Genomic DNA, 24,152 nt, shown 5'->3' with positions numbered 1-24,152 from the left:
TTGGAGAAAAAGACAGAAATGTACAGAGAATCATGACCTAGCGTAACAGAAACCTTAGGGAAAAACCACCTTGGGATAGAAAACCTTAAACTGCAACTGACTACTTGTTCGAGGCTCAACGTGGACTGATTTGAGCATTAAAAACTCCTCTGGGGATCAAGGAGCAGTTTTTTTTTTTTTTTTTTTTTTGAGACAGAGTCTCTCTCACTCTGTGGCCAGGCCCCAGGCTGGAGTGCAGTGGCACAATCTCAGCTCACTGCAATCTCTGCCTCCCAGGTTCAAGCAATTCTCCTGTCTCAGACTCCTGAGTAACTGGGACTACAGGTGCACGCCCCCATACCCAGCTAATTTTGTATTTTTAGTAGAGATGGGTTTTCACCATGTTGGCCAGGATAGTCTTGATCTCTTGACCTCATGATCTGCCTGCCTCAGCCTCCCAAAATGCTGGGATCACAGGCTTGAGCCACCACACCCAGCCCAGGGAGCAGTTTTAAGGGGGCTACCACGCATTTGTGACTTTTACTTCCAGAAGCCCTACTAGGTTTGCACAGTGAGGGTCAGGGAAAAATTTCCTGATGCTTCCAACAAGGGAGAGGGAAAAAGTAACCATTCTGAGATATGCCCAGATCACTCTGTTCTTCTTAACAAAGGTCTGTCTCAAGAGAAACAATATGACCTGGAGCCCAACAGATTGAGATTACAGCAGAGCCTAAACTACCCGGGAGTAGGGAAATACCCAATTCCAGCTCCCGGCTCCCTCTATCCTTCCTATTGCACCTAAAGAGGAAAAATCCCCAAAACCCAAGGAGCACTTCTGAAGATCACGGCCCAGGGGTAGAGGCTCATTGTGGGGCTAAGTCCTAATCATAAGATTGTATAAAGCATCCCCTTTCCCTGCACCTTACCACAATACCAGTAGGGCTCCTGTATAATAACAGATGAATGTAATGGAAAGAAAAGCATGTCCCATACCCTATTTAAGGAGAAGTCTCTAGGAAAACCCAAAGACAATAGTGGAGAAAAAAAACACGGACATCAGAGGAGATTATTAGCCTCTAAAGCCTGTAGCTACAGCAAACAGTAAACACAGCTCAATTCTTAGCCAGGTAAACATAAAACCTCACACTAATGGCCTGTATGCCTCATTTCTTTTATTTAGTACATCTGGCTCATCCTCCTGTCAACAACAACAAAAATTCCAAGGCATACTAAAAGACAAAAAACATAGTTTGAAGACTCCAGAGGAAGCATGAGCACCAGACTTAATATGGAAAAGATATGGGAATCATCGGACATGAAATTAAAAGGAAGTATGATTAAAATACTAAGGACTGTAATGGAAAAGTGAGCCACCTGTAAGAACAGATAAGTAATAAACAGAGGGGGGAAACTCTAAGGAAAAATCAAAAGGAAATTCAAGAAGTCAAAAACATTGTAGTAAAAATGAAGAGTGAAAAATTAGTTCATCAATATACCAGACATGATTGAGGAAAGAATCAATAGAGTTTGGACATGTGTCAGTAGAAACTTCCAAAGCTGAAATACAAAGAGAAAAAAATACATAAAAAAAGAGAGGACATGTCAGGCGCAGTGGCTCATGCCTATAATCCCAGCACTTTGGGAGGCCAATGTGGGTGAATCACCTGAGGCCAGGAATTCAAGGCTGACCTGGCCAACATGGTGAAATCCTGTGTCTACTAAAAAAGCAAAAGAATTAGCCAGACATGATGGCACATGCCTGTAATGCCAGCTACTAGGGAGGCTGATCATAAGAATTGCTTGAACTTGGGAGGCAGAGGTTGCAGTGAACCAGGATCACACTTGCACTTCAGCCTGGGTGATAGAGCAAGGCACTGTCTCAAAAATAAATAGATAAATAAATAAATAATAAAAAGCATGCGAGAGATGACAGAATGTCTAAGACCTGTGGGGTAATTATAATATAAAAGGTATAACATACATGTCATGGGAAAATTAGCGAAGAGAGAAAAGAACAGAAGACATATTTGAAGCAATAATAACAGAGATTTTCCCCAGGTAATGGTAGATATTGTTATGAGCTTAATTGTGTCCTCCTCTTCCCCAAGCCTCAACTTATGTCAAAGCCCTAACTCCAGGTAACCTCAGAATGTGACTGCATTTAGAGATAAAGCCATTCAAGAGGTAATTAAGGTCACATGAGGTCGTAAGGGTGAGGTCCTAATCCAATAGGACCAGTGTCCTAAGAGGAAGAGACTCAGGAGATGGGCCTATACGAGAAAAGAGAAAAGGCCCTGCAGGGACATGGGAAGGTGGCCTTCTAAAAGCCAAGGAGAGAGCCTTAAGGGCAATCAGTCCTGCCAGCACCTTGTTCTTGGACTTCTAGCATCCAGAGCACTTCTCCCCTCACGCTTATTATGAGAAAGTAAATTTCTATTGTTTAAGCCATACAGTTTGTTATATTTTGTCATGGTGGCTCCAGTAAATGAATCCACCAAGCCACTCAACCAGGAAACTCAAACAACACCAAACAGGATAAATATCAGAGCAACCACAGACATACCATATTTTACCTTCAGAGAACCAAACATGAAGGGAAACCTTGAAAGGGGCAAGGGTGGATGGGGTGAGGAAAACTTCACCTGGAGAGAAACAGAGATAATAACCACTTTGAACTTCTCATCAGAAACCATGCAAGCAAGAAGACAATGGGGTGATATATTCAAAGTCCCTAAAGAAAAAACCCATTAACCTAGAATTCTATATCCTGTGAAATTATCAAAAGTGAAGGAAAAATAAAGACTTTCTTAGATAAACAAAAACTGAGAGAATTTGTTGACAAAAGACCTTCCTTGAAAAGAATGTTTAAAAACAGTTCTTCAGAAAAAGGGAGAGAATGATATAGGTTGAAACTACATAAAGAAAGGAAGAAAATTAGAGAAGGAAAAAATGAGGCTCAAACAAAATCTCTTTAAAAAAATTTCTTAATTGATCGAATGGACAAAAATTTGTTCAAAATGATAGCAACAATGTAATCGGTGATTATAGCCTAAAGGAAAGGAATGACAGCAATAGTCTAGGAGACAAGAAGGAGAAAGTAGGAATACTCTGTGATGGGATGCTTGCATTATATGTTAGGAGTACAGTGTTATCTACAAATGGACTTGGATTAGTTGTAAATGTATACTGCAAACTCTAGAAAAACCTTAACACATTTAAAAGGAATTATAATTGATACTGGGCAAAAAGAGAAAACAGAAACATATAAAATGTTCATTTAAAATTAGAGAAGGCAGAAAGAGACAGGAAGCCAAAAGGAAACTAATATAAAACAGTTATAAACACCAATGTAACAGTTACAGATATTAAACCAACTATATTGATCACTTCGAATGTGAATGATACACATGAAGTAAAAGACACGGACTATCAGAGTGGATATAAAACAGTACCAACTATACTCTGTTTATAAGGAGCTTGCTTTAAATACAAAGACACAGACAGATTAAAAGTGAAAGGATGAAGAAAGATATGCCATGCTAAAACTGATCAAAATAAAGCTAGATTAGAAAAATTAATTTTAGACAAAGACTCTAGAAAAAAAATTTCTAAATTTTCTAGATAAAGTTCCTTTATTGCATAACAATAGCAGATTCAATTCTCCAGAAAGATATAACAACCTTTAATGGGTATACACTTAACAACAGATCATGAAAATACTTGAGGTTAAAACTGACAGATTACAAAGAAAAATGAACAGTTACTATCATTGAAGGCTTCAATACACATATATCTGTGGTTGACAGATCTAGCAGGCAGAAAATCAGGAAGGACAGAGTTGAACTGAGCAGCACCATCAATGAGCTAAATTTAATGGCCATTTAGAGAAAAATTAACGCAACAGCAGCAGAATCCATAATCATCTCAAGTTCTTATGACATGCATCAAGACAGACCACATTCTGGGATATAAGACACACCTTAAAAATGCAAAAGAGTAGAAATCTTTCAAAGTATGATCTCAAACAACAGGATTAAAGTAGAAATCAATAACAGAAAGATAACTGGAAAATCTCAAAGCACCCAAAAATTAAACAATACACTTCTCAATAACACACGGGTCAAAGAATAAGTCTGAGGAGAAATTTTAAAGTATTTCAAGCTAAATGAAAATGAAAATACATGTTATCAAAATCCACAGGATGTAGTGAAAGCTTTCTGCTGGTGGGCGCCTCTGAAGAAGCATCGTTAAAGTCTCTCTTCTCCCTGTGATCACGTCTAAGTCAGAGTCTCCCAAAGAGCCCTAACAGCTGAGGAAGTTCTTCATTGGAGGGCTGAGCTTTGAAACAGCCAATGAGGGCCTGGGGAGCCATTCTGAGCAATGGGGAACGATCCCCGACTGTGTGGTCATGAGAGATCCAAACATCAAGCCTCTAGGAGCTTTGGGTTTGTCACACACGCCGCTGTGGAGGAGGCAGATGCAGCCATGAGTGCAAGGCCACACAGGCGGAGGGAAGAGAGGTGGCGCCAGACAGCTGTCTCACGAGAAGATTCTCAAAGACCAGGTGCCCACTTAACTGTGAAAAAGATATTTGTTGGTGGCATTAAAGAAGACACTGAAGAACATCACCTGAGAGATTATTTTGAACAGTATGAAAAGCTGAAGTGATTGAAATCATGACTGACTGAGGCAGTGGCAAGAAAAGGAGCTCTGCCTTTGTAACCCTTGACGACCATGACTCTGTGGATAAGATTGTCATCCAGAAATACTGTACTGTGAGTGGCCACGGCTGTGAAGTTAGGAAAGCCCCATCAAAGTCCAAGTGGCTCTGGAAACTGGTGGTGGTCATGGAGGTGGTTTCAGTGGGAATGACAACTTTGGTCATGGAGGAAATTTCAGTGGTCATGGTAGCTTTGGTGGCAGCTATGATGGTGGTGGATATGGTGGCAGTGGGGATGGCTATCATGGATTTGGTAATGAGGGAAGCAATTTTGGAGGTGGTGAAACTACAATGCTTTTGGCAATTACAACAATCAGTCTTCAAATTTTGGACCCGCAAAGGGAGGAAACTTTGGAGGCAGAAGTTCTGGCCCCGATGGTGGTGGAGGCCAATACTTTGCCAAACCACAAAACCAAGGCAGCTATGGCGGTTCCAGTAGCAGCAGTAGCTATGGCAGTGGCAGAAGATTTTAATTAGGAAACAAAGCTTAGCAGAAGAGGAGAGCCAGAGAAGTCACAGGGAAGCTACAGGTTACAACAGATTTGTGAACTCAGCCAAGCACAGTGGCGGCAGGGCCTAGCTGCTACAAAGAAGACGTGATTTAGACAAATACTCATGTGTATGGGCAAAAAACTCAAGGGCTGTATTTGTGATTAATTGTATAATAGGTTGTTTTAGTTCCTGTTCTGTGGAAAGTGTAAAGCATTCCAACAAAGGTTTTAATGTAGATTTTTTTTTTTTTTTTGCATGCATGGTGTTGATTGCTAAACCTAATAGTCTGATCATGACACTCAATAAATGTCTTTTTTTTTTTTAATGTGCTGTGTAAAGTTAGTCTACTCTGAAGCCATCTTGGTAAATTTCCCCAACGGTGTGAAGTTCAAATTCCTTCAGGGTGATGTCAGGTTCTATTTGGAATTTATATACAACCTGCTTGGGTGGAGAAGCCATTGTCTTCAGAAACCTTGGTGTAGTTGAACTGATAGCTACTGTTGTGACCTGAAGTTCACCATTAGAAGGGATTCCCCAAGCAAAATCATGGAATCATTGGTTATAAAAATGATTGTTGGCACATCCTATGCACTATATCTAAACTGAATAATTGTACCAGATAAAATTATAGGTGGGAATGATGCCTGTGTATCACCCATTATCATGTATAATCAATAAATGATTTAATTATCTTGAAAAAAAAAAAAGACTGGATGCTTTCCCACTAAAATCAGGAAAAATGCAAAAATTTCCCCTCTCACTATTTGTATTTGGTACTGAACTGGAGTCTTAGATAATGGAATAAGACAAGGAAAAGAAAGAAAAGGTATACATTTTGAAAAGGATGAAATAAATCCTTGTTCAGGAAGACATGTCTGTCTACATAGAAGATCCCAAAGAAACAACAATAAAAACTCCTAGAAGTCAGTGATCATAGCAAAGTTGCAGAATACAAAAAAAGTCAGCGGTTTTCTTAAGTACCAGCAACGAAAAATTGAAATATGAATTCCAAAACAAAATACTATTTATATTAGCAGCAAAACTTAGCATACATCTAACAAAGCATATAGAAGATATATATTAATAATAGCAAAAAATTCTTTTAAAAGAAATCAAAGATCAAAATCAATGGAAAGATATACCAAATAGGTGGATAGGAAGACTCAATATTGTTAAGATGTGAGTTCTTTCCAACTTGACCTGTGAATTCAATGCAATCTCAATATAAATCCCAGCATACTTTGAGGACATTGGCAAGCTGATTCCCAAATTTAAGTGGAAAGCGAAAGACCCCAGATAGACAACACAACATTGAAGAAATACAAGGACCGAGAGCTGACACCACCAGACTTCAAAGCTTGCTATAAATCTAAAGTACTCAAAGCAGCATGGTATTGGCAAAAGAACAAAAATAAATAAATCAGGGAAACAGAATAGAGATTTCAGGAAGACTCAGATGAGGCAGGAAAGGCAGTCGAATGGGAAAAGATCCTATTTTCAAAAAATGGTGCTGGAACAACTAGGCCTCTATATGCGAAAGAATGAATACAGAATCCAGATTTTTACAAACTTCACAAAAATTAACTTAAAATAGATTATAGACCTAAAAATAACATGTAAAACTATAAAACCTTTAGATTTAGAATATAACACAGGAGAAAATCTAGGTGACTTTGAGTTTGGCAATGAGTTTTTAGACACGGCATCAAAAGCACAATCTATGAGAAAAAAACTAAGTTGGATTTTATTAAAATTTAAAACTGTGATTCTTTTAAATATGCCATTAAGACAATGAAAGACAAACTACAGACTGGGGGAAACTCTTTGCAAAACATATCTGATAAAGCACCGGTATCCACAATATACAAGGAACTCTTAGAATTCAACAAGAAAACAACGACCCAATAAAAAATGGGCAAATTATAATATCTGAACAGAAATCCCAATAAAGAAGATATGCACCAGACAAATATGCATATGAAAAGGTGTTCAATATCATATGTTATTTGAGAATTGTAAATTTAAATAACAATGAGACCCCATATCTATTAAATGGTTAAAATCCAAAACACTGAAAACACTAAATGCTGGCGACAATGTGGGGCAACAAGTACTTGCATTCATTGCTGGTAAAAATGCAAAACAGTATAGCCACTTTGGAAGACTGGAAGTTTCTTACAATGTTAAATATACTCTTACCATATGATCCACTCTCCTGGGTATTTGGTTAAATGAATTGGAAACTTATGTCTTCAAAAAAAAAATCTGTACATGAAAGTTATAGCAGCTTCCTTCGTAATTGCCATACGTGGAATCGATCAAGATGTTTTTCAATGGGTGACTGGATAAACTATGTTATATTCATACAATGGAATATTCGGTGATAAAATGCCATGAAATAGCCTTCCATGCAAAGACACGGAGAAACTTTAACACATCTTTGTGTTAACTTGTGCTCTTAAGTGAAAGAAGAAAAGGCTCTACACTATATAATTCCAACTGTACGAGGTTCTGTAAAAGGTAAAACTATGGAGACAGTAAAAAGATAAGTGGTTGCCAGGGGTTAGCGTAAGGGGATGGAGAACTAGGCAGAACACAGAGAATTTTCAGGGCAGTGAAACTCAACGTCGGATAAATGATATTATACCTTTCTGAAAACCCACAGAATGTATAACACAAAGAATTGACCCTAATAAAAACTATGGATTTTTGTTAATAATTATGTGTTAATATTGGCTCATTAATTGTAACTAATGTACCATATTATGGTAAGTTTTTAATTAGAGGGGAAAGTATAGGTGGCACTGAGGCATTTTATTGGAACTCTCTTCACATTTTGTTTAATTTTCTGTAAAACTTGAGCTTCTCTAAAAAGATGAAGTCTATTAATTTTTAAAACTCTGCTCCCTAGAACACGATCTTAGGAGCCACTAACACCTGGCTTCAAAAACAGACATAGCAGGGATGGATTCATTAAAAGCGAATGACAAAGGCTTGGAAAGTTCTTCAGAGGACAAAAAAACAGAACGGTAGAGGCCCTCGTATAAAACAAGCGACTGTGTAAATTAAATGCCAAAGAGAATCCAGATGAAAAATAAAGCCACACGATTTGTGTTAATGGAATGGATATATTTGAAAACACTGCAATGTTTTAGATAAACTAATAAATAATGTCTACTTTTAGAAAAATGAAGTTCTTTTGTTTTCCCCAAAATCTCAAGTTCTCAGTTTTCTAATATTATACGTAACAGAATTATGATTGCAGTATGCAGATATTTAAGGCACTGTTATTTTATCAGCTATTCAAGGTTCAAGGCACAGTTCTAAAGTCATAGAGGCTATTAATTTGGTTTTGTTTTATGTGTTTATTTCAAAATTCCTTTAAATTAGTTCACTGTGTATTTGATCTCTTTGGCTGATTAGAAATTCCTTGTCATCTCTATCCCAAAACAAAGCTTTGGATATGGCAAGCTTTCTACCAATAGTAACTGATAACTTAAAATCTGTCCCCGAAGGAAAAATTACTGTTTATCCCAAAGCTGCTGTAATTATTTTATGTCAGCCTACAATTGCTGTGGCTGGACAACTAGTGCTGGCCTCTTACTACCATATATGAAGGATTTATTGATTCTCAGTATCCTTTTGTTATTCCTTTAGTGTGGTTTTGGCAAGTGGAACTTCATCTTGTATAGTTGTTTAGGGGCACTACACACTGTCTCTCTCCCCGGGTCTGAAAACCTTCACAACATACTAGAGAAAAGACAGGCACTCAGCTGAATATTTACTGAGGCATAAATCATCACCCTACAAGATAATGTGATGTTTTGAACAATAGTCATTGTTTCAATTTGAAGGTTCTTATGTTGGGAACTAATTTTTCTTTTTGCAACTGTCCTATGTTGGTTTTGCCATACACACCAGAAAAATCTGTATCTCTCCCACACACATCTCTCCCTTCCATACTAAATACATATTTTTTTTCTGGCTAAATATTCCTTGTCCTTAAAATTCTGTTCACTTAACGTGGTTGCCATGATCTTGACAAAATCTACATTGTCATTAAGGTCTTTTAAGATGGCCCAAGAACCAAATGCAATGTTAATTGTATTAGACTAGGATGGGGTGAGTGACGGTCACCTCAGGTGCAAAATCTATGAGGGGTGTCAAAAAATTCAGTAATCGAAATAAATAATATGTTAATGCAACATTTGAAAAAATAAAAATTAATCAAAATAAATAATATTTTAGTGCAGTATTTGGAAAAAATAAGAATGCAAAATGTTCAAATGGACAAAATATCAAATGGACTAGGATTTGGGTATGATGGGTAAGATGAGTCATACAAATACAGGGGCAGCTCCTGTCTGTACTGGACATTTCAATTTCTTGGAGTTCAAATCCTATCTGGACATTAGAGATTCAACCCTTGAAAGGAGATAGCCTAAAGACATTGTTCCCTTTGTACTCATCTAAAAAAAATTAATTTCAACTTTTGTTTTAGATTCAGTGGGTACATGTGCAGGTTTGTTACATGGGTATATTGCCTGATGCTGAGGTTTGGGGTATAATTGATCCCAATGCCCAGGTAGTGAGCATAGTCTCCAATAGGTACTTTTTCAGCCTCTGTACCCCTCTATCATTCCCCCCCAAGTAGTCCCTCTTGTCTATCATGCTTATCTTTATGTCCATGTCTACCCAATGTTTAGCTCCCTGTTATAAGTGAGAACATGTGGTGTTTGGTTTTCTTTTCCTGTGTTAATTTGCTTCAATAACGCCCTCCAGCTATATTCATATTGCTGCAAAGGACATAATTTCATTCTTTTTCATGGTTGTGTAGTATTCCATAGTATATATATATTACATTTTCTTTATCCAATACACCATTGATGAGCAGCTAGGTTCATTTCATGTCTTTGCTGTTGTGAACAGCACTGTGATAAACATACAAATGTAGATTTCTTTTTGGTAGAATAATTCATTTTCCTTTGAATATATACCCAGTAATGGGACTGCTGGGATAAATGGTAGTTCTATTTTCAGTTCTTTGAGAAATCTCCAGACAACTTTCCACAATGACTAAACTAATTTACATTTGCACCAATAGAGTATAAACATCCTGTTTTCTCCATAGCCTTGACAGCATCTGCTATTTATCGACTTCTTAGTAATAGCCATTTTGACTGGTGTGAGATGGTATCTCATTGTGGCTTTGATTTACAGTTCTCTGATTCAGTAATGTGGAACATTTTCTCAAATGTTTGCTGGCTGCTTGTATGTCTTCTCGAGAAGTGTCTGTTCGTGTCCTTTGCCCACATTTTAATGGGATTGTTTCTTGCTTGTTGCATTGTTTAAGTACCTTACAGATTTTTGATATTAGACCTTTGTCAGATGCATAGCTTGCAAATATTTTCTCCCATCCTCTAGGTTGTGTGTTAATTCTGTTGATAGTTTCTTTTGCTGTGCAGAAACTCTTTAGTTTAATTAATTAGTTGAATTCAATTTGGTCCCACTTGTTGATTTTGGTTTCTGTTGCAATTGCTTTTGAGGACCTAGTGATGAATTATTTGCCAAGGCCATTGTCTAGTGTGGTATATCCTAGGTTTCCTTCTAGGATTTTTTTTATTTTGAGGTTTTATATTAAACTTTAATCCATCTTGAGTTCATTTTTGTGTATGGTACAAGGTAGGGGTTCAGCTTCATTCTTCTGCATGTGGCTAGCCAGTTATCCCAGAATCATTATTGAATAAGGGATCATTTCTCCATTGCTTATTTTTGTTGACTCTGCCAAAGATCATATGGTTATAGGTGTGCAGTTTTATTTTTGGGCTCTCAATTCTGTTTCATTGGTTTATGTTTCTGTTTTTGTAATGTGTACTAAAATGGCTTTTTAATACGTTCTAAAATGGTCATTTCTAGGACCATTTGTGTGCAATGTGTATGCCCAGAGGTACCAGCAGAAACCCTGCCTCGGCTTCTGTTTCAGTTTGCAACAACTGACACTGTCTCTGCTTCTTACCAAAGCTCTCTTAAGTTTTCCTGTGCCTTTTCCTCCAGCCCTCACTGCAAGTCCTTTGTGCCAGATCTCTCTTGATGATGCAGATACATCTGGGGAAGCCCATTTCTGACTCCACTTTAACTGGCTTAAATTAGAATGCTTTTACTTGCACATAAAATACCTGAAATATTATCCAACTTGATTTTCAAAGAATGGAATTCATAAAGATATACACCTTTTAGTCCATATTGGCTCGTCTTAGTTACTGAACAGAATCAAAACATTCCATTTTTCTTTTTTCTTTTTTCTGAGACAGAGTATCACACTGTCTCCTGGGCTGGAGTGCAGTGGTGCAATCTCTGCTCACTGCAACCTCCACCTCCTGGGTTCAAGAGATTCTCCTGCCTTAGCCTCCTGAGTAGCTGGGATTACAGGCACCCACCACCATGCCCAGCTAATTTTTTGTGTTTTTAGTAGAGATGGGGCTTTGCCATGTTGGCCAGGCTGGTCTCAATCTCCTGACCTTGGGATCCTCCACCTCAGCCTCCCAAAGTGCTGGGATTACAGGCATGAGCCCCCATGCCCAGCCAACATTCCATTTTTCTATAAAACCAAGATAACTCTGAAAAAGTGGTTTTTCATATCAACTGACCTATAGAGGCTTATGTTCAGCAGAACCTGCTTGGTCACAGGATGCTAATAAAGTGAAATAAACTCTTCTTCAACTTGCTTTATGCAACAAAGTCCCTCTGCCCCAAAGTTGTCTTAGAAAAGACAGCCTAGGTAGTTACTGTGCTTTGGGAGTCACGGTCCAAGTACATCACATGATCAGTATCCTCTTTAAAAGCCCAGGGGTGAGGTTTTATAAAAGTATTCTTTAAACAAATGGCAGCAGGAAATTCAAAATTGGTTAATTCATATTGCTGCTACAATTTATTTGCATGTAAAAAGAAAAATCATAGACAATGAAGCCTGCAGGGGGTGTACAGTGTCTGAGATTATTGTTATTCTCTTCCTCCCAGTTTTCCCCCATATCCTCTTAATGGAATAATTATTTTATTCCCTACTTGTATGTAATTGAGGCAAGCTAAGCACAATGAATATGTTTCTTCAGAGGAAAAAAGACCAAACATAATAATTAAAGAGTAAGTTAGTTACGTAAGTAGCAAGTATTCCAGGTGTGGGGAGAAAGTGTAAGGGATGATCCCCTTGGGAATGGACACCGGTGGGTGGTAACGTGTGTGGGAAGAAGAGTGATTCCATCTTAGGTGCTAATCCGCCATGTTGACTCCTAACTAACACTGAGTCGGGAATGCCTCCAAGATGTCTAGCTGATGATTTACTCTCTATGTCGAAACACCTGTTTACTCTGAGTTTCACCTTTCCTCCAAAACAACCCTTGATATTGTTGCATACATCACCCGTGGCTGTGACACCCACAGCATTCTCTCAGCCACCCACTCATTCCTTCCAGAGCAAATGTGTTTTCTCCAGGATCTATAAACCCTGAGTCTGGAAGGTTGTAGTGTGAAGGCCTACCTTTCTTTTGGTCACTCAAGACCACGCTTGTGTCTGTAAGTTCCCCCATAAATCAGCCTTTGCCAACAAACTGGATTTTTCTGCTCTGTTCTTTGGTTTCTTGGCTCCTTCTGCATTTGGTGGACACTTTGCATTTGTGGCCCTTTCAGGGAACAATGGAAAACGTATAATATTCAGCATTTTGGGGTCTACTTTAAGAGATGTTCTGTAAATGATTTGCTGTGTATGTCATGACATTTCCTCAGGCTCACCATCGAAACATCAATCTATATAAAATGATAAAACATGAGCTTTAAATGTGAGGACTCTGTAACATATTTATGAAAGACACAACAGATGGGCAGAAAACACTGAGAATGGGAATTTGCTTTTCTTTTTTTAATTTTTTTTTTTTTTTAGATGGAGTCTCGCTCTGTCCCCCAGGCTGGAGTGGAATGGTGTGATCTTGGCTCACTGCAACCTCCACGTCCCAGGTTCAAGCCATTCTCCTGCCTCATCCTCCTGGGTAAGCTGAGATTACAGGAGTGCGCTACCACGCCTGGCTAATTTTTGTATCTTTAGCAGAGATGGGGGCTGGTCTCAAACTCCTGACCTGAGGTGATCCGTCCATCTCAGCCTCTCAAAGTGCGCTGGGATTACAGGAATGAGCCACCATGCTTGGCTGGGAATTTGCTTTTCAACAGGGAAAAGAGGCCGTGTATCTGCCAGGCAATAATGATGATGAGCACAAAACAGTAATTTCAGTGTATTGAGTATGTGAGAGGACCAATACTAGTTTCCTTAGGTGTATTAATTTGAATCATTTTAACAACTTTAGAAAGTCAGCATTATCATTTCTGTTTGAAGAGTGAGCAAACTGAGGCTCAGAGATGTTGCATGCCTTGCCTAAAGTCACACGGTTGGTGTGTGGTTATGACAGTGTTTGTGGTCAGGTCTAACTCTCATGCCTGGGTTTTTTCTCTACAAGCTCCTTCTTAGCTGTTCCGGTGTTCCTACCCTAGTATTCTTTAGTGAGACATCTAAAGAATTCTAGAATAGAGTGAGTATATTCTTTAGTGAGATGGTCTCCAGGCATTATCCTAGGTTGAATAAAATGCTCCAGAACATTCTCCAACTCAGATCTATAAATCAGTAGTTGTTTTTTTTAAAATAACTTGTTTCTCCAAGGACCTCAGTTTTGAGGAATGTGTGCCCTGGGTGAAGAAACTGGCATTTTCAGTACTGGAAAGAAATACTTCTGTCTCCATATTAGTTTTTCAGTATTGGTTTTTAGGTTTTTTTTTTTTATGAGTTATGTTAGTAGTTTTGACTCTTGACTGGCCATTTTTGGATGATCTACTAAATTCAGGTTTCTGAAATGACACACATGAGAGATAGCTTTATTGATTTTCTATGAATTTTCTTATGTTTTCTTCTTACAAAGACGTCTCTCCAGGAGCAATATCAAAGAAGGCCAAGCTGCTATAAAGCTTCTCATTGCTTTTGTGTATTATGCCAGCTCCTCTGCCTCAAACCACTTGCCCTGCCTTCTCAACTGAAAAATCATTCCTCTTAAAATCTAGCTCAAATGCTACCAATTCTTTTGCAAAATCATTCTGGAAGCCCCCAGAGAAAGTCAACTTCTCATTCTTTTAAACATTCAAATAATTTTGCATATGCCTCTCTCCTATTCACTTAACACTCTATGGTAACTCCTTCTGGATAATTCTACTTTCCCATCTATCCTATGAGCTACCCAACAGTGTCAATAAACTCAGTCACCTTCACAAACCTACCATCTTCAATTGCACCTGGCACAGGAAGAGAAATGCTCAATAAACACTTGTAGAAATGACATTTGAAAACCATGCAACCTTGTCGTTGAAAACTGTAGCATTCAGGAAGATCTAAGATGAGTACTTAATAGGGGCTTTTTTTTTCTCCTTGAAGAGCTTGACTGAAATAACAGTTATTGAACCAAGTTTCTTCTGAGTTCACTGAACTTGATTTATTAGCATTGAATTTCCTCTTTTAGCTTTTTTATTTTTATTTTTGCTTGTAATTGGCCTCTTCATGTTTATCATAATCCTCCACTTATAAATATCATAGGATGCTTCATAGAACAGTGAGAAAAGTGGACCCTTGGGCAGTCAAGGGACTTACCAAAAATCACACAGCTAAGTGGGAGAACTGAACTAGAACTCTGGTTCTATGGGCCTCTTTTTGTTCTTTCTAGTAGGCTAGGTTGCTATGAAAAAATAATAATAACCCCTTTAAACTTCTTTATAGCTCTTTAACCTATTCAGGTGGTTTTCCTTAATAGTTGCAGAGGGCACCATACCACAGAAAAAGTTGTCATGAGATTTAGTGACTTTTCAAACAAAATCACTTATAAATTCAATCTGAGAAATATTGGTCCCATCCTGAAGAATTGTGCTTTCTTTATATCAATGAAAAAAGCAATAAAATGCAAGTGCACACCATCTGGACACAGAGGCTGTCAATAATAAAATGAGGAGAGATGGCACTGACCATAATCTGTGTTTTCCGGCTCCCAACAATTTGATGGCCAAAAATAGGGTGTCTGTGGAATGAAAAGAAGTGGAACCAGGTTAGACAAAGAAAAAATTAGTGGAGTTTCTGGCTTGCAAACTGCATTTACCTTCCACAATTCTCTATATTCGTTTTCCATGTGTTTTCTAATACAGAACATGTTCCAAGAGACACATTGTAAACTGTTTGTCTACGTTTACTTTCCTGACCAATTGCTCAGCTTCTAAATATGTGTAGTATCAGCAAGCAGGTATTTAAAATGTCATTCATTTGGTGTAATTTTATACCAATTGACATAAAGGTAAAAAGGTCTGATTGTATTATTCAAACAAAAAGTATTCATCCACAGAGAGGACTGAAAGAGAACTATGTTCAGCAAGACTCAGAATGAAATGTATTTAAATATAACAAATTGTTTTCTATAAATCATGTATCTCAACACTTCTTTTGGTAGCTCCAAAAAGTTCAACCAACCAACAAACTCTTTCTCTGAGATCTGACAATCATTTACCTGGCTCCATTAGTCATATAATGCAGTTCTCAGCATTGTCCAATGAGATTAAAACAACTTTTTACTCTCACTTTTAAAGACATTTCCCAAATTCTTCTTGTAATTAATTTCTACAATTTGGTAATACAACAGGGTGACTAGGGTCAATAGTAACTTAATTATAAATTTTAAAATAACTAAGAGTGTAACTGCATTGTTGTAGCACAAAGGGTAAATGCTCGAGGGAATGGATACCTCATTCTCCATGATGTGATGACTTCAGATTGCATGCTTGCATCAGAACACCTCATGTATTCCATATATTCCATAAATATATATGACTATGATGTACCCACAAAAATTAAAATTTAAAAAATTTCAAAAAATTAAAATTTAAAAAATTGTTTAAAATATTAAAATGTAAAAAATTTCAAAAAAATTAAAATTTTAAATTTAATTAAAAATTAATTTTTAATTAAAATTTTAAATTTAATTAAAAATTAATTTTTAATTAAAATTTAAGAACCCACAAAAAATAAATAAAAATAAAAACATTACGAAGACACTTATTGCTCTAAAGTTTTAAACTGCACATATCAGAGGTCCTTTTTTAAATTACCAGTGTCTTAATTGAGTGATATAATCTATTATAGGCAGAATTTGGATTCTGTAGAATTCTAGAAACTGATTTTCTAAACTACAAAGAAAATGATTGATCAAGAAAAACTTCATTATTTTCATTAACATTTATATTTTCTAAAAGGACTTTTCTAGTCCTGCTAGCTGAACACGCTTGGCTCCTGACCATGAAGAAACCTGATGCACCTCCTCATCAACCCCTTTCCCTGGAAGGATGAGAACTGCAGGACTCACTGTAACAGTGGTGGCAAATATCGGTACTGTGGGCTTAATTCTATCTGTTAGCTAATTATATTAACTAGCCATGTGCAATGAGCATATTTGGAGTAATCTCTGAGTACCTGATAATGTTCCCCTCTAGAAGAGAGACTCTAAAGGAGAGAAATGGGTAAATGGGAAGAACTGTTTGAATCTCTACAGAAAAGGCTTTCCAAACTAAGATGCCCCCTGCCACCACCCAGGGATTTTGACTTACCCTTCGTTTTTTCTTGAAAATTATAGTAGTAAAATAAAGAAGGCTACTAATAGCAGTTTTGTGAACATGAGAACAAAATCATCGTAGGAATTTTGAAGAAAGAAAAAAGATTGAACCACTAGACAAAGGAGAATAGCAAGACTTTATATGGGTCACCCTCATCACCCCAATCTCACTTGACTCCACGGGAGATGAAGCTTTGAGAATTTGATTTCTTAAAAATAAAATGGAATCCGGATTCTAGGGGAGCCGTAGGGGGACAAAGTAATTAAAACTTTGCTTTCACGTAGGGTGTTACTTTTTGATATGCTTCTTATGGAGTGCACAATTCCCTTTTGGTTGTTTCTGTATTTTGGGGAGTATGTATGTATATGTATAGGTATGTGTGCAGGCGTATCTATTTATCTAACCTTAAAATATCTATTCTAGTCAGGCCAGTCAGACATATACTTTTTTCCTCAAAAGCATAGAAAATATTCTCAGCTGCATTCTTATATTTTCCTTCATTCTTCATCATTTACTTCAAGAGAATTTAATGACTGTAAAATTAAAGAATGAAGCATTTTTTCCTTGAGATATCATATGGAAATGCCACTAAGCCAACATTCTTCACCAATATTGGAAGACTTTTTCTAAGAAGTAACGTTTTGGTTTGTAGTGAAAGATAATATAGGAGAATAATAAACTCTTATACTTTTTTGGAATTTAAATACATATTTTATAGTTTTCCATACATTAGGACATTTTAATGCATGAGCTTCTTGGCTTTTCAATATTGACTTCCTTAGCTAGGATGAAACTCATCTGAAACTGTTCAACTGTTATTCACTAACTGTTGGAGCATATGCTAATGTATTAAGAGTCACAAAAGAGCGCTAAAGAATCACAGCAGATCTCAATTCCAGTTAGCTAAGAGAGGATGATTAGACAATTTTGACTTTACGGTAAATTATAAGAATCACGATTAAGACATGTACTACAAATTTGAGACAAATATATAAACTGCCATGCCAATGAAATCAAGATTTCTGTTTGTCTCAGATTTATGCTTTGAAGACTCTTTAGATTTTTTTTTTTTTTTTAACTGAGTCTCGCTCTGTCGCCAGGCTGGAGTGCAGTGGCGCAATCTCAGCTCACTGAAACCTCCGTCTCCTGGGTTCAAGCGGCTCTCCTGCCCCAACCTCCAGAGTAGCTGGGACTATAGGCGCATACCACCATGCCCAGCCATGTTGGCCAGGATGGTCTCCATCCCTTGACCTAGTGATCCACCTGTCTCGGCCTCCTCAAGTGTTGGGATTACAGGTGTGAGCCACCTTGCCCGGCCTAGATTCATAATGATCTTTAGACTCCCAACCATTCACTGGAGGATTTGTAAACATGGCATCCCAAGTTTTCTATTTTAATTTATGATCTTAAAATATCCTTTCAAGGAGTTGAATTTCACTGCAGTATAATAAAGAACTTTTGCTGCCTGGAACCAAAATAAAAATAGAGGTGAACACCTTGAATAATACTGGGTTTTCTATTATTACAGCTCTTCAAAATGGACTGGCTAATGCCTTGGTACACATTATAGTAGAAATTCAGTTACTTCTGACTTTTCTGGTGTTTTAAAAAATCTTGATTTCAGAATTCTAATATTATTAGATTTACAAATGTGTTATATCTAGACACTATTTCAAATATGGATGCATCATTAAAATATGTAACGTTTAATATTTATCATTAATGTAATTTTAATGTGCATATGTATAATGTTTATTTTATATCTGCCTATCTATCTCAGCACACTGAACTTGACAACTCTGTCTATCCCTAGTAGTTATGTAAGTTCATGAGTCCTTTGTACTCATTCCCTTGCATTGTTCTAAAGCTCTTTTTAAAAATTCTTTCCTTTTCTCCTGTGTGTATGGTGATCCCTTCCTTCATATGCCTTTTTTTTTTTTCCCTGAGACAGAGTCTTGCTCTGCCTCCTAGGCTGGAGTGCAGTGGCACAATCTCTCCTCACTGCAACCTCTGCCTCCCAGGTTCAAGGTCTTCTCTTGCCTCAGCCTCCTGAGTAGCTGAGATTACAGGCACATATCACCAGGTCCAGCTAATTTTTTGTATTTTAAGTAGAAATGGGGTTTCACCATGTTGGCCAGGCTGGTCTTGGACTCCTAACTTCAAGTGATCAGCCCACCTTAACCTCCCAAAGTGCTGGGATTACAGGCATAAGCCACTGTGCCCAGCCTCGCGTGGCATTTCAGACCCATGAGCATGAATAAGACATGTAAACCTTGATTGCTTTCTATTTTTTTTCCTGGGAATAGAGATTTCTTTCAAATATCAGAAAGCATTAGTCACATATAAACAATTTATTTGCTAATCACTAATAATTCCTAGTTATTAAAAATTTAACCTTGGGACCACAAGTTACTTTAATAATATGCTCTTTTAAGCTACCATTAGTTTAAGTTTAGCTGTTTAAAGAATAAAGCTCCATTAACGTAAAGATTTTGTGAGTTAAGTAATTGAACTACGTGCTTGAATACTTAGGCCAGTATCACTGTTTCAGGAGACAGCTTTATTTCCTCCTAGCTCTTAAGTGCGGAACTGTCCTATGATTATTTGCCTTGGGAGAAATGAGTCCTAAGGAAAGGGCAGTGAGACTGTTCTATGAGGACAATAATCTTTGACATGATTTTTTAAAGCAAATGATTAAAATAATTCCTCTTTGTTCTCGGTTTTCCCAAACAAATCTTAGGCACTCCGATTACTATTCAGTCATTTACGTAGGTATAGAGCATTTAATAATACTTAGAGCAAGTGAGAAGAAGCCTCCAAAGTCTGAAAGTTGGACCGCGGAGAGAACATGGTCCATGAACCATGAAGAGAACCCTCCATGTTGGAAATAGGTTAGAGTTTGACATTCAGCATTTTATGTGCCTTTATTTTGCAGGCTAGAATCTGCTAGTCAGTTATTAATGAGCCATAATGCCTACTGAAATGTAGACTACACTTTAGGTAAATCAATGTGAACTCAAGTGTCAAATACACTTACGATGCCTGAAATTAGAGTCCACAATCATTACCTGAAAGAATGACAGAATCTCTGTCATTTGCAAATGACCTAGAATGACTCTTATCAGTTTGCAAGTTATCTGAGGTATCCTGTTGCAGTTAGGTGCACACACACTATATATCACCACGTCAGTCTTCACAGACTTGTAGAAAAGCCTTGGATGCTGAAAGTTTGTATAATCAGCTGAATCCTATCTTGGAGCTTCAAGCATTCCCATTAAAAGTTACTTGGGATGCAGATGGTCTGGATCACAGGCAAGCGTCAGACTATAAGCCATGGACTTACACTTCTCCACTTCCTTTATCTTCTCTTTTCTTTTTCAGAAGGAGTCTCCCACTGTCTCCCAGGCTGGAGTGCAATGGTGTGATCTTGGCTCACTGCAACCTCCCCCTCCTGGGTTCAATTGATTCTCCTGCCTCAGCCTCCTGAGTAGCTGGGATTACAGGCGCCCTCCACCACATCCAGCTACTTTTTTGTATTTTTGGTAGAGATGGGGTTTTGCCAGGTTGGCCGGGCTGGTCTCAAACTCCTGATCTTGTGATCCACACACCTTGGCCTACCAAAGTGCTGGGATTACAGGCATGAGCCACTGCACCTGGCCCCTTTCTAGTAACTTAATGCAACTTACAGAGGAAGACTCTCCGGTCTTCCTGAATGCCATTAAGTCACTATCTGAATTTCCCTTAAGCTTTTCATATAAAATAGAATTTCCATTATCACACATCATCTTGATTAAGCAAACTTCATTTTTCTGTTTATTGCTTTTTATGTCTCTAGTTGAACATTAATCAGTTTCTAACTAGCCTAAGTCAAAGTAAAATAGGTCACAGTTTTTAAAAGTTCTGTTAAAAAGAAACCTAACTAGCAAACAAAATGCAGGCTTCTAGTTGACTGTTCAAGAACATTCCTGTTAAACTTACTTGAAACCGGTAAAAGGTGCCATCATCCTTGAGTGTGAGGACGTGATCTGAGATTGGGAAGAAGTAACCATGGGCAGCCATTAACGTTCCCAAATGGAGCGCCTCCACTGTTTCACGGAAACAAACAAAGAACATATAAAAAGCCTTTTACATGTATTCATTTATAACAATGTAACGTTATGTGTGGTTCCTTTAGACCACATTCTTGGCTTCACTTCGGTGTAATAAAGAACTTTGGCTGCTTGGAACCAACATAAAAATAGAAGTAAACACCTTGAATAATGTGTTTTCTATTGTTTGAGCTCTTCAAATACGGACTGGCTAATGCCTTGGTAGACATTATAGTAGAAATTCAGCTACCTCTGACTTTTCTGGTGTTTTTAAAAATCTTGGTTTCAGAATTCTAATATTATTAGATTTACACATGTGTTATATTTAGACACCATTTTATTAAATATGGATGCATCTAAAAACCTGGCTTTGTGCTTTTTCTTCTTTTTTCAGCCCTTTCACACGAGATACTAAGATGGTTCTAATTCCTGGTAGCAGCTGCCATGACCAATGTCATTCCATGGCAACCAGCCCGCGAGAAGATAAAGTGAAGAAATGCTACAGTGGGAAGGCTCTTCTGAATCTGTAGAATCTGTCTCCCTCATTGCGAAGACATTTGTTGGCTCTGTGTTTAGGCATTTATACTGCACTTTAAACTTTTTAAAAGAAGTTTTCACGGCTGGGCGCAGTGGCTCACACCTGTAATACCAGCATTTTGAGAGGCCGAGGTGGGCAGATCACGACGTCAGGAGTTCGAGACCAGCCTGGCCAACATGGTGAAACTCCATCTCTACTAAAGACAAAAAAAATTTTATCTGGGCTTAGTGGCACATGCTTGTAATCCCAGCTACTTGGAAGGCTGAGGCAGGAGAATCGCTTGAACCTGGAAGGTAGAGGTTGCAGTCAGCCAAGATCGCACCATTGCACTCCAGCCTGGGTAACAGGGAGAGACTCCATTTCAAAAAAAAAAAAATGTTTTCACTTGCATCACCTCCTTCTCCATATCATAGCTATTTAGTACCATCAGTAATGTTTCTAGTGATATAGATCATTATTTTGTGATGCTAACAGGAAATGTTAAGGCATCAGTGATGGGCCTTGTATGCTGCACCATTGAATCTACAGACTGGTGATTGTAAAGATTGCTCTAGCTTTTACTATTCTATACAGTGTTCCAAGTATGGAGTAGAAGTGATTTACTTGACAATGGAAACATTATAGTCTGGAAGGAAAGCTGTAATACTCATACTATCGGTAGCTGCCACCAATTTCTTTCCACAAAAGGGTTAATAAAATTTGATCAGCAGTTATTACTGCATTTGTGCAGAGATGACATACAGTTTTCTAACTTAACGTCTAGAAAATATGAAACTATGCAAAATAGTTTTCTACTCCGACATAAAAATATATGTGGAGTTGTCCCCTGGTGTTCTCAGAGGATTGGTTTCAGGACCCGCACAGATACCAAACTCCAAAGACGCTCAGGTTCCCTGGTTTGCCCTCCCACATCTGTGGGTTTTTGATCACGGGTGGTTAAATCCACAGATGTGGGAGTCGTAAATAGAAAGGGCTCACTGTATATAGAAAATACCAAAAAGTTTAGATTTATTTATCTGTTTATGTATCTTTATGTACAATTCATTTATAAATTTATTTCTGTCTTTTTTATTAACAACAAGCTAGGATTCTTACAGCAGTTCCAAGACTACATGAATCAGTATCTCCAGCCATCAGTCACGGGGGGCTTCTACACCTCAGTAAGAACTGAGTCACTAAGCAGCTACCTATGGTACAGCTAAGCATGAGAATCTCATCCTTCTCCTACCCCTCACACCTACATAACTAATAAATTTGTTGTTAAATTTTTATCTATTGTGGGGCACTATGATGCCCCTTGAAATTGTTATCTAGCATCTTGCGAACATTTCAATTGATAACTTCTACCTCTGGTCTCTCCCTGCATTGTTCTTGCTGATAAAGAACACCTGCCAACCATCCTTCACTCTTTGCCCTGGTTTTGCAAGGCTGTTATTAAGTGCTCCAGCCATCATCTCCCAATCAAGTCTCTCTCTGTATAGAATGTTGTTTTTCTATAAAGGAGCAATTTTTTTTCATCAGTTGTGTGTGTGTGTGTGTGTGTGTGTTTCCATCATTTCCACATCCTTTCAGTTCAAAGTCAAAGTCTTTTCAAAGCCTGCACTGCTCATAGCAACATGCCTACCTATCCTTGTTAAACCTTTGGTGCCAGGGTGTCATTGTGAAAAGAACAAGAACTTTGAAGACACCCACTGTCTTCTGTTACTTTCATTCTCTGTGCCTCCTCCATCTATTAATAAAGGTCATAAACCCACCAGGCAGGATTGATGTAAGAATGACATGAGCACACTTGTAATGAAATTGGAATCACGCTTCCATCCTAGAAGATACACTGCATATGGTAGCTACTGTGTTTCATTATTTACACACAAAATAATTTTTACTTTTCTACAAAGCACTTTCAGAGAATCTACTTCCATACATTTGCCTTCCACTAGGTTGAGTGAATATTTTCAACACAAGAAAATTATAAATGTTTGAAGTGATAAGGTGATAGATATGCTAATTATTTTGATTTGATAATTGCGCATTCCATGTATTGAAATATTACTCTGTACCCAACAAATATGTAACAAAAATTAAAAAAAACTAGGGTGAGTCAGGGAACCTGACAGTCCAAAATAGCCATGTTCATCATCATCATATTACTCTTGTTTTTTTCTTTTCTTGACTGTCTGTAAAATTAAAATGGTAAGTGGATCCATTAGGATAGCTGGCTCATAACAAATGAGCAGGTGCTTAGAGACCCGGTTAAAGTCTGAGTCCCAAGGTACCCCTGTGGATGAGTGAAGGACATGCAATCCCAAAATACCCAAGACTAATATATTGATTGTTTCGAGTTGAAAACACTGCAGAAATTGTAGTTTCAGAAAGGGATAGCTGGCTTATCTCTTCCTATATGCAGCAAGCCATAAAGATTCCTCTGGGAGGGGTATCCTCCCTCAACCAGGGCAAGAAAATAGCTCTTGCCACTGGAGACTGGGAATTGGGGGCTGCAATGAACCTGAATAAATAAGCTTAATGAGGCTAGGCGCAGTGGCTTATGCCTGTAATCTCAGCACTTTGGGAGGCCGAGGCAGATGGATCACTTGAGGCCAGGAGTTCAAGACTACCCTGGCCAATGTGGGAAGCTCCATCTCTACTAAAAATAGAAAAAAAG

General features: G+C 37.9%; 1 protein-coding gene across 1 annotated transcript in view; it reads right to left on the bottom strand.

Moving 5' to 3' along the window:
* Positions 1-24,152, bottom strand: part of RGS7 (regulator of G protein signaling 7) — a 532,072-nt gene that overhangs the window by 117,866 nt on the left and 390,054 nt on the right. The window contains exons 5-6 of the mRNA XM_037739855.1: positions 20,846-20,952; positions 15,237-15,288 (exon numbers count right to left, since the gene is read on the bottom strand). Coding sequence (XP_037595783.1) covers positions 15,237-15,288; positions 20,846-20,952 — 159 coding nt within the window. The remainder of the gene's footprint in view (positions 1-15,236; positions 15,289-20,845; positions 20,953-24,152) is intronic.

This window comes from Cebus imitator, unplaced genomic scaffold (assembly GCF_001604975.1).
Source record: "Cebus imitator isolate Cc_AM_T3 unplaced genomic scaffold, Cebus_imitator-1.0 Scaffold75, whole genome shotgun sequence".
NCBI lineage: Eukaryota > Metazoa > Chordata > Mammalia > Primates > Cebidae > Cebus > Cebus imitator.
The sequence above is the reverse complement of the archived record's forward strand: the minus strand, read 5'-3'. Positions and strand labels throughout refer to the sequence as shown.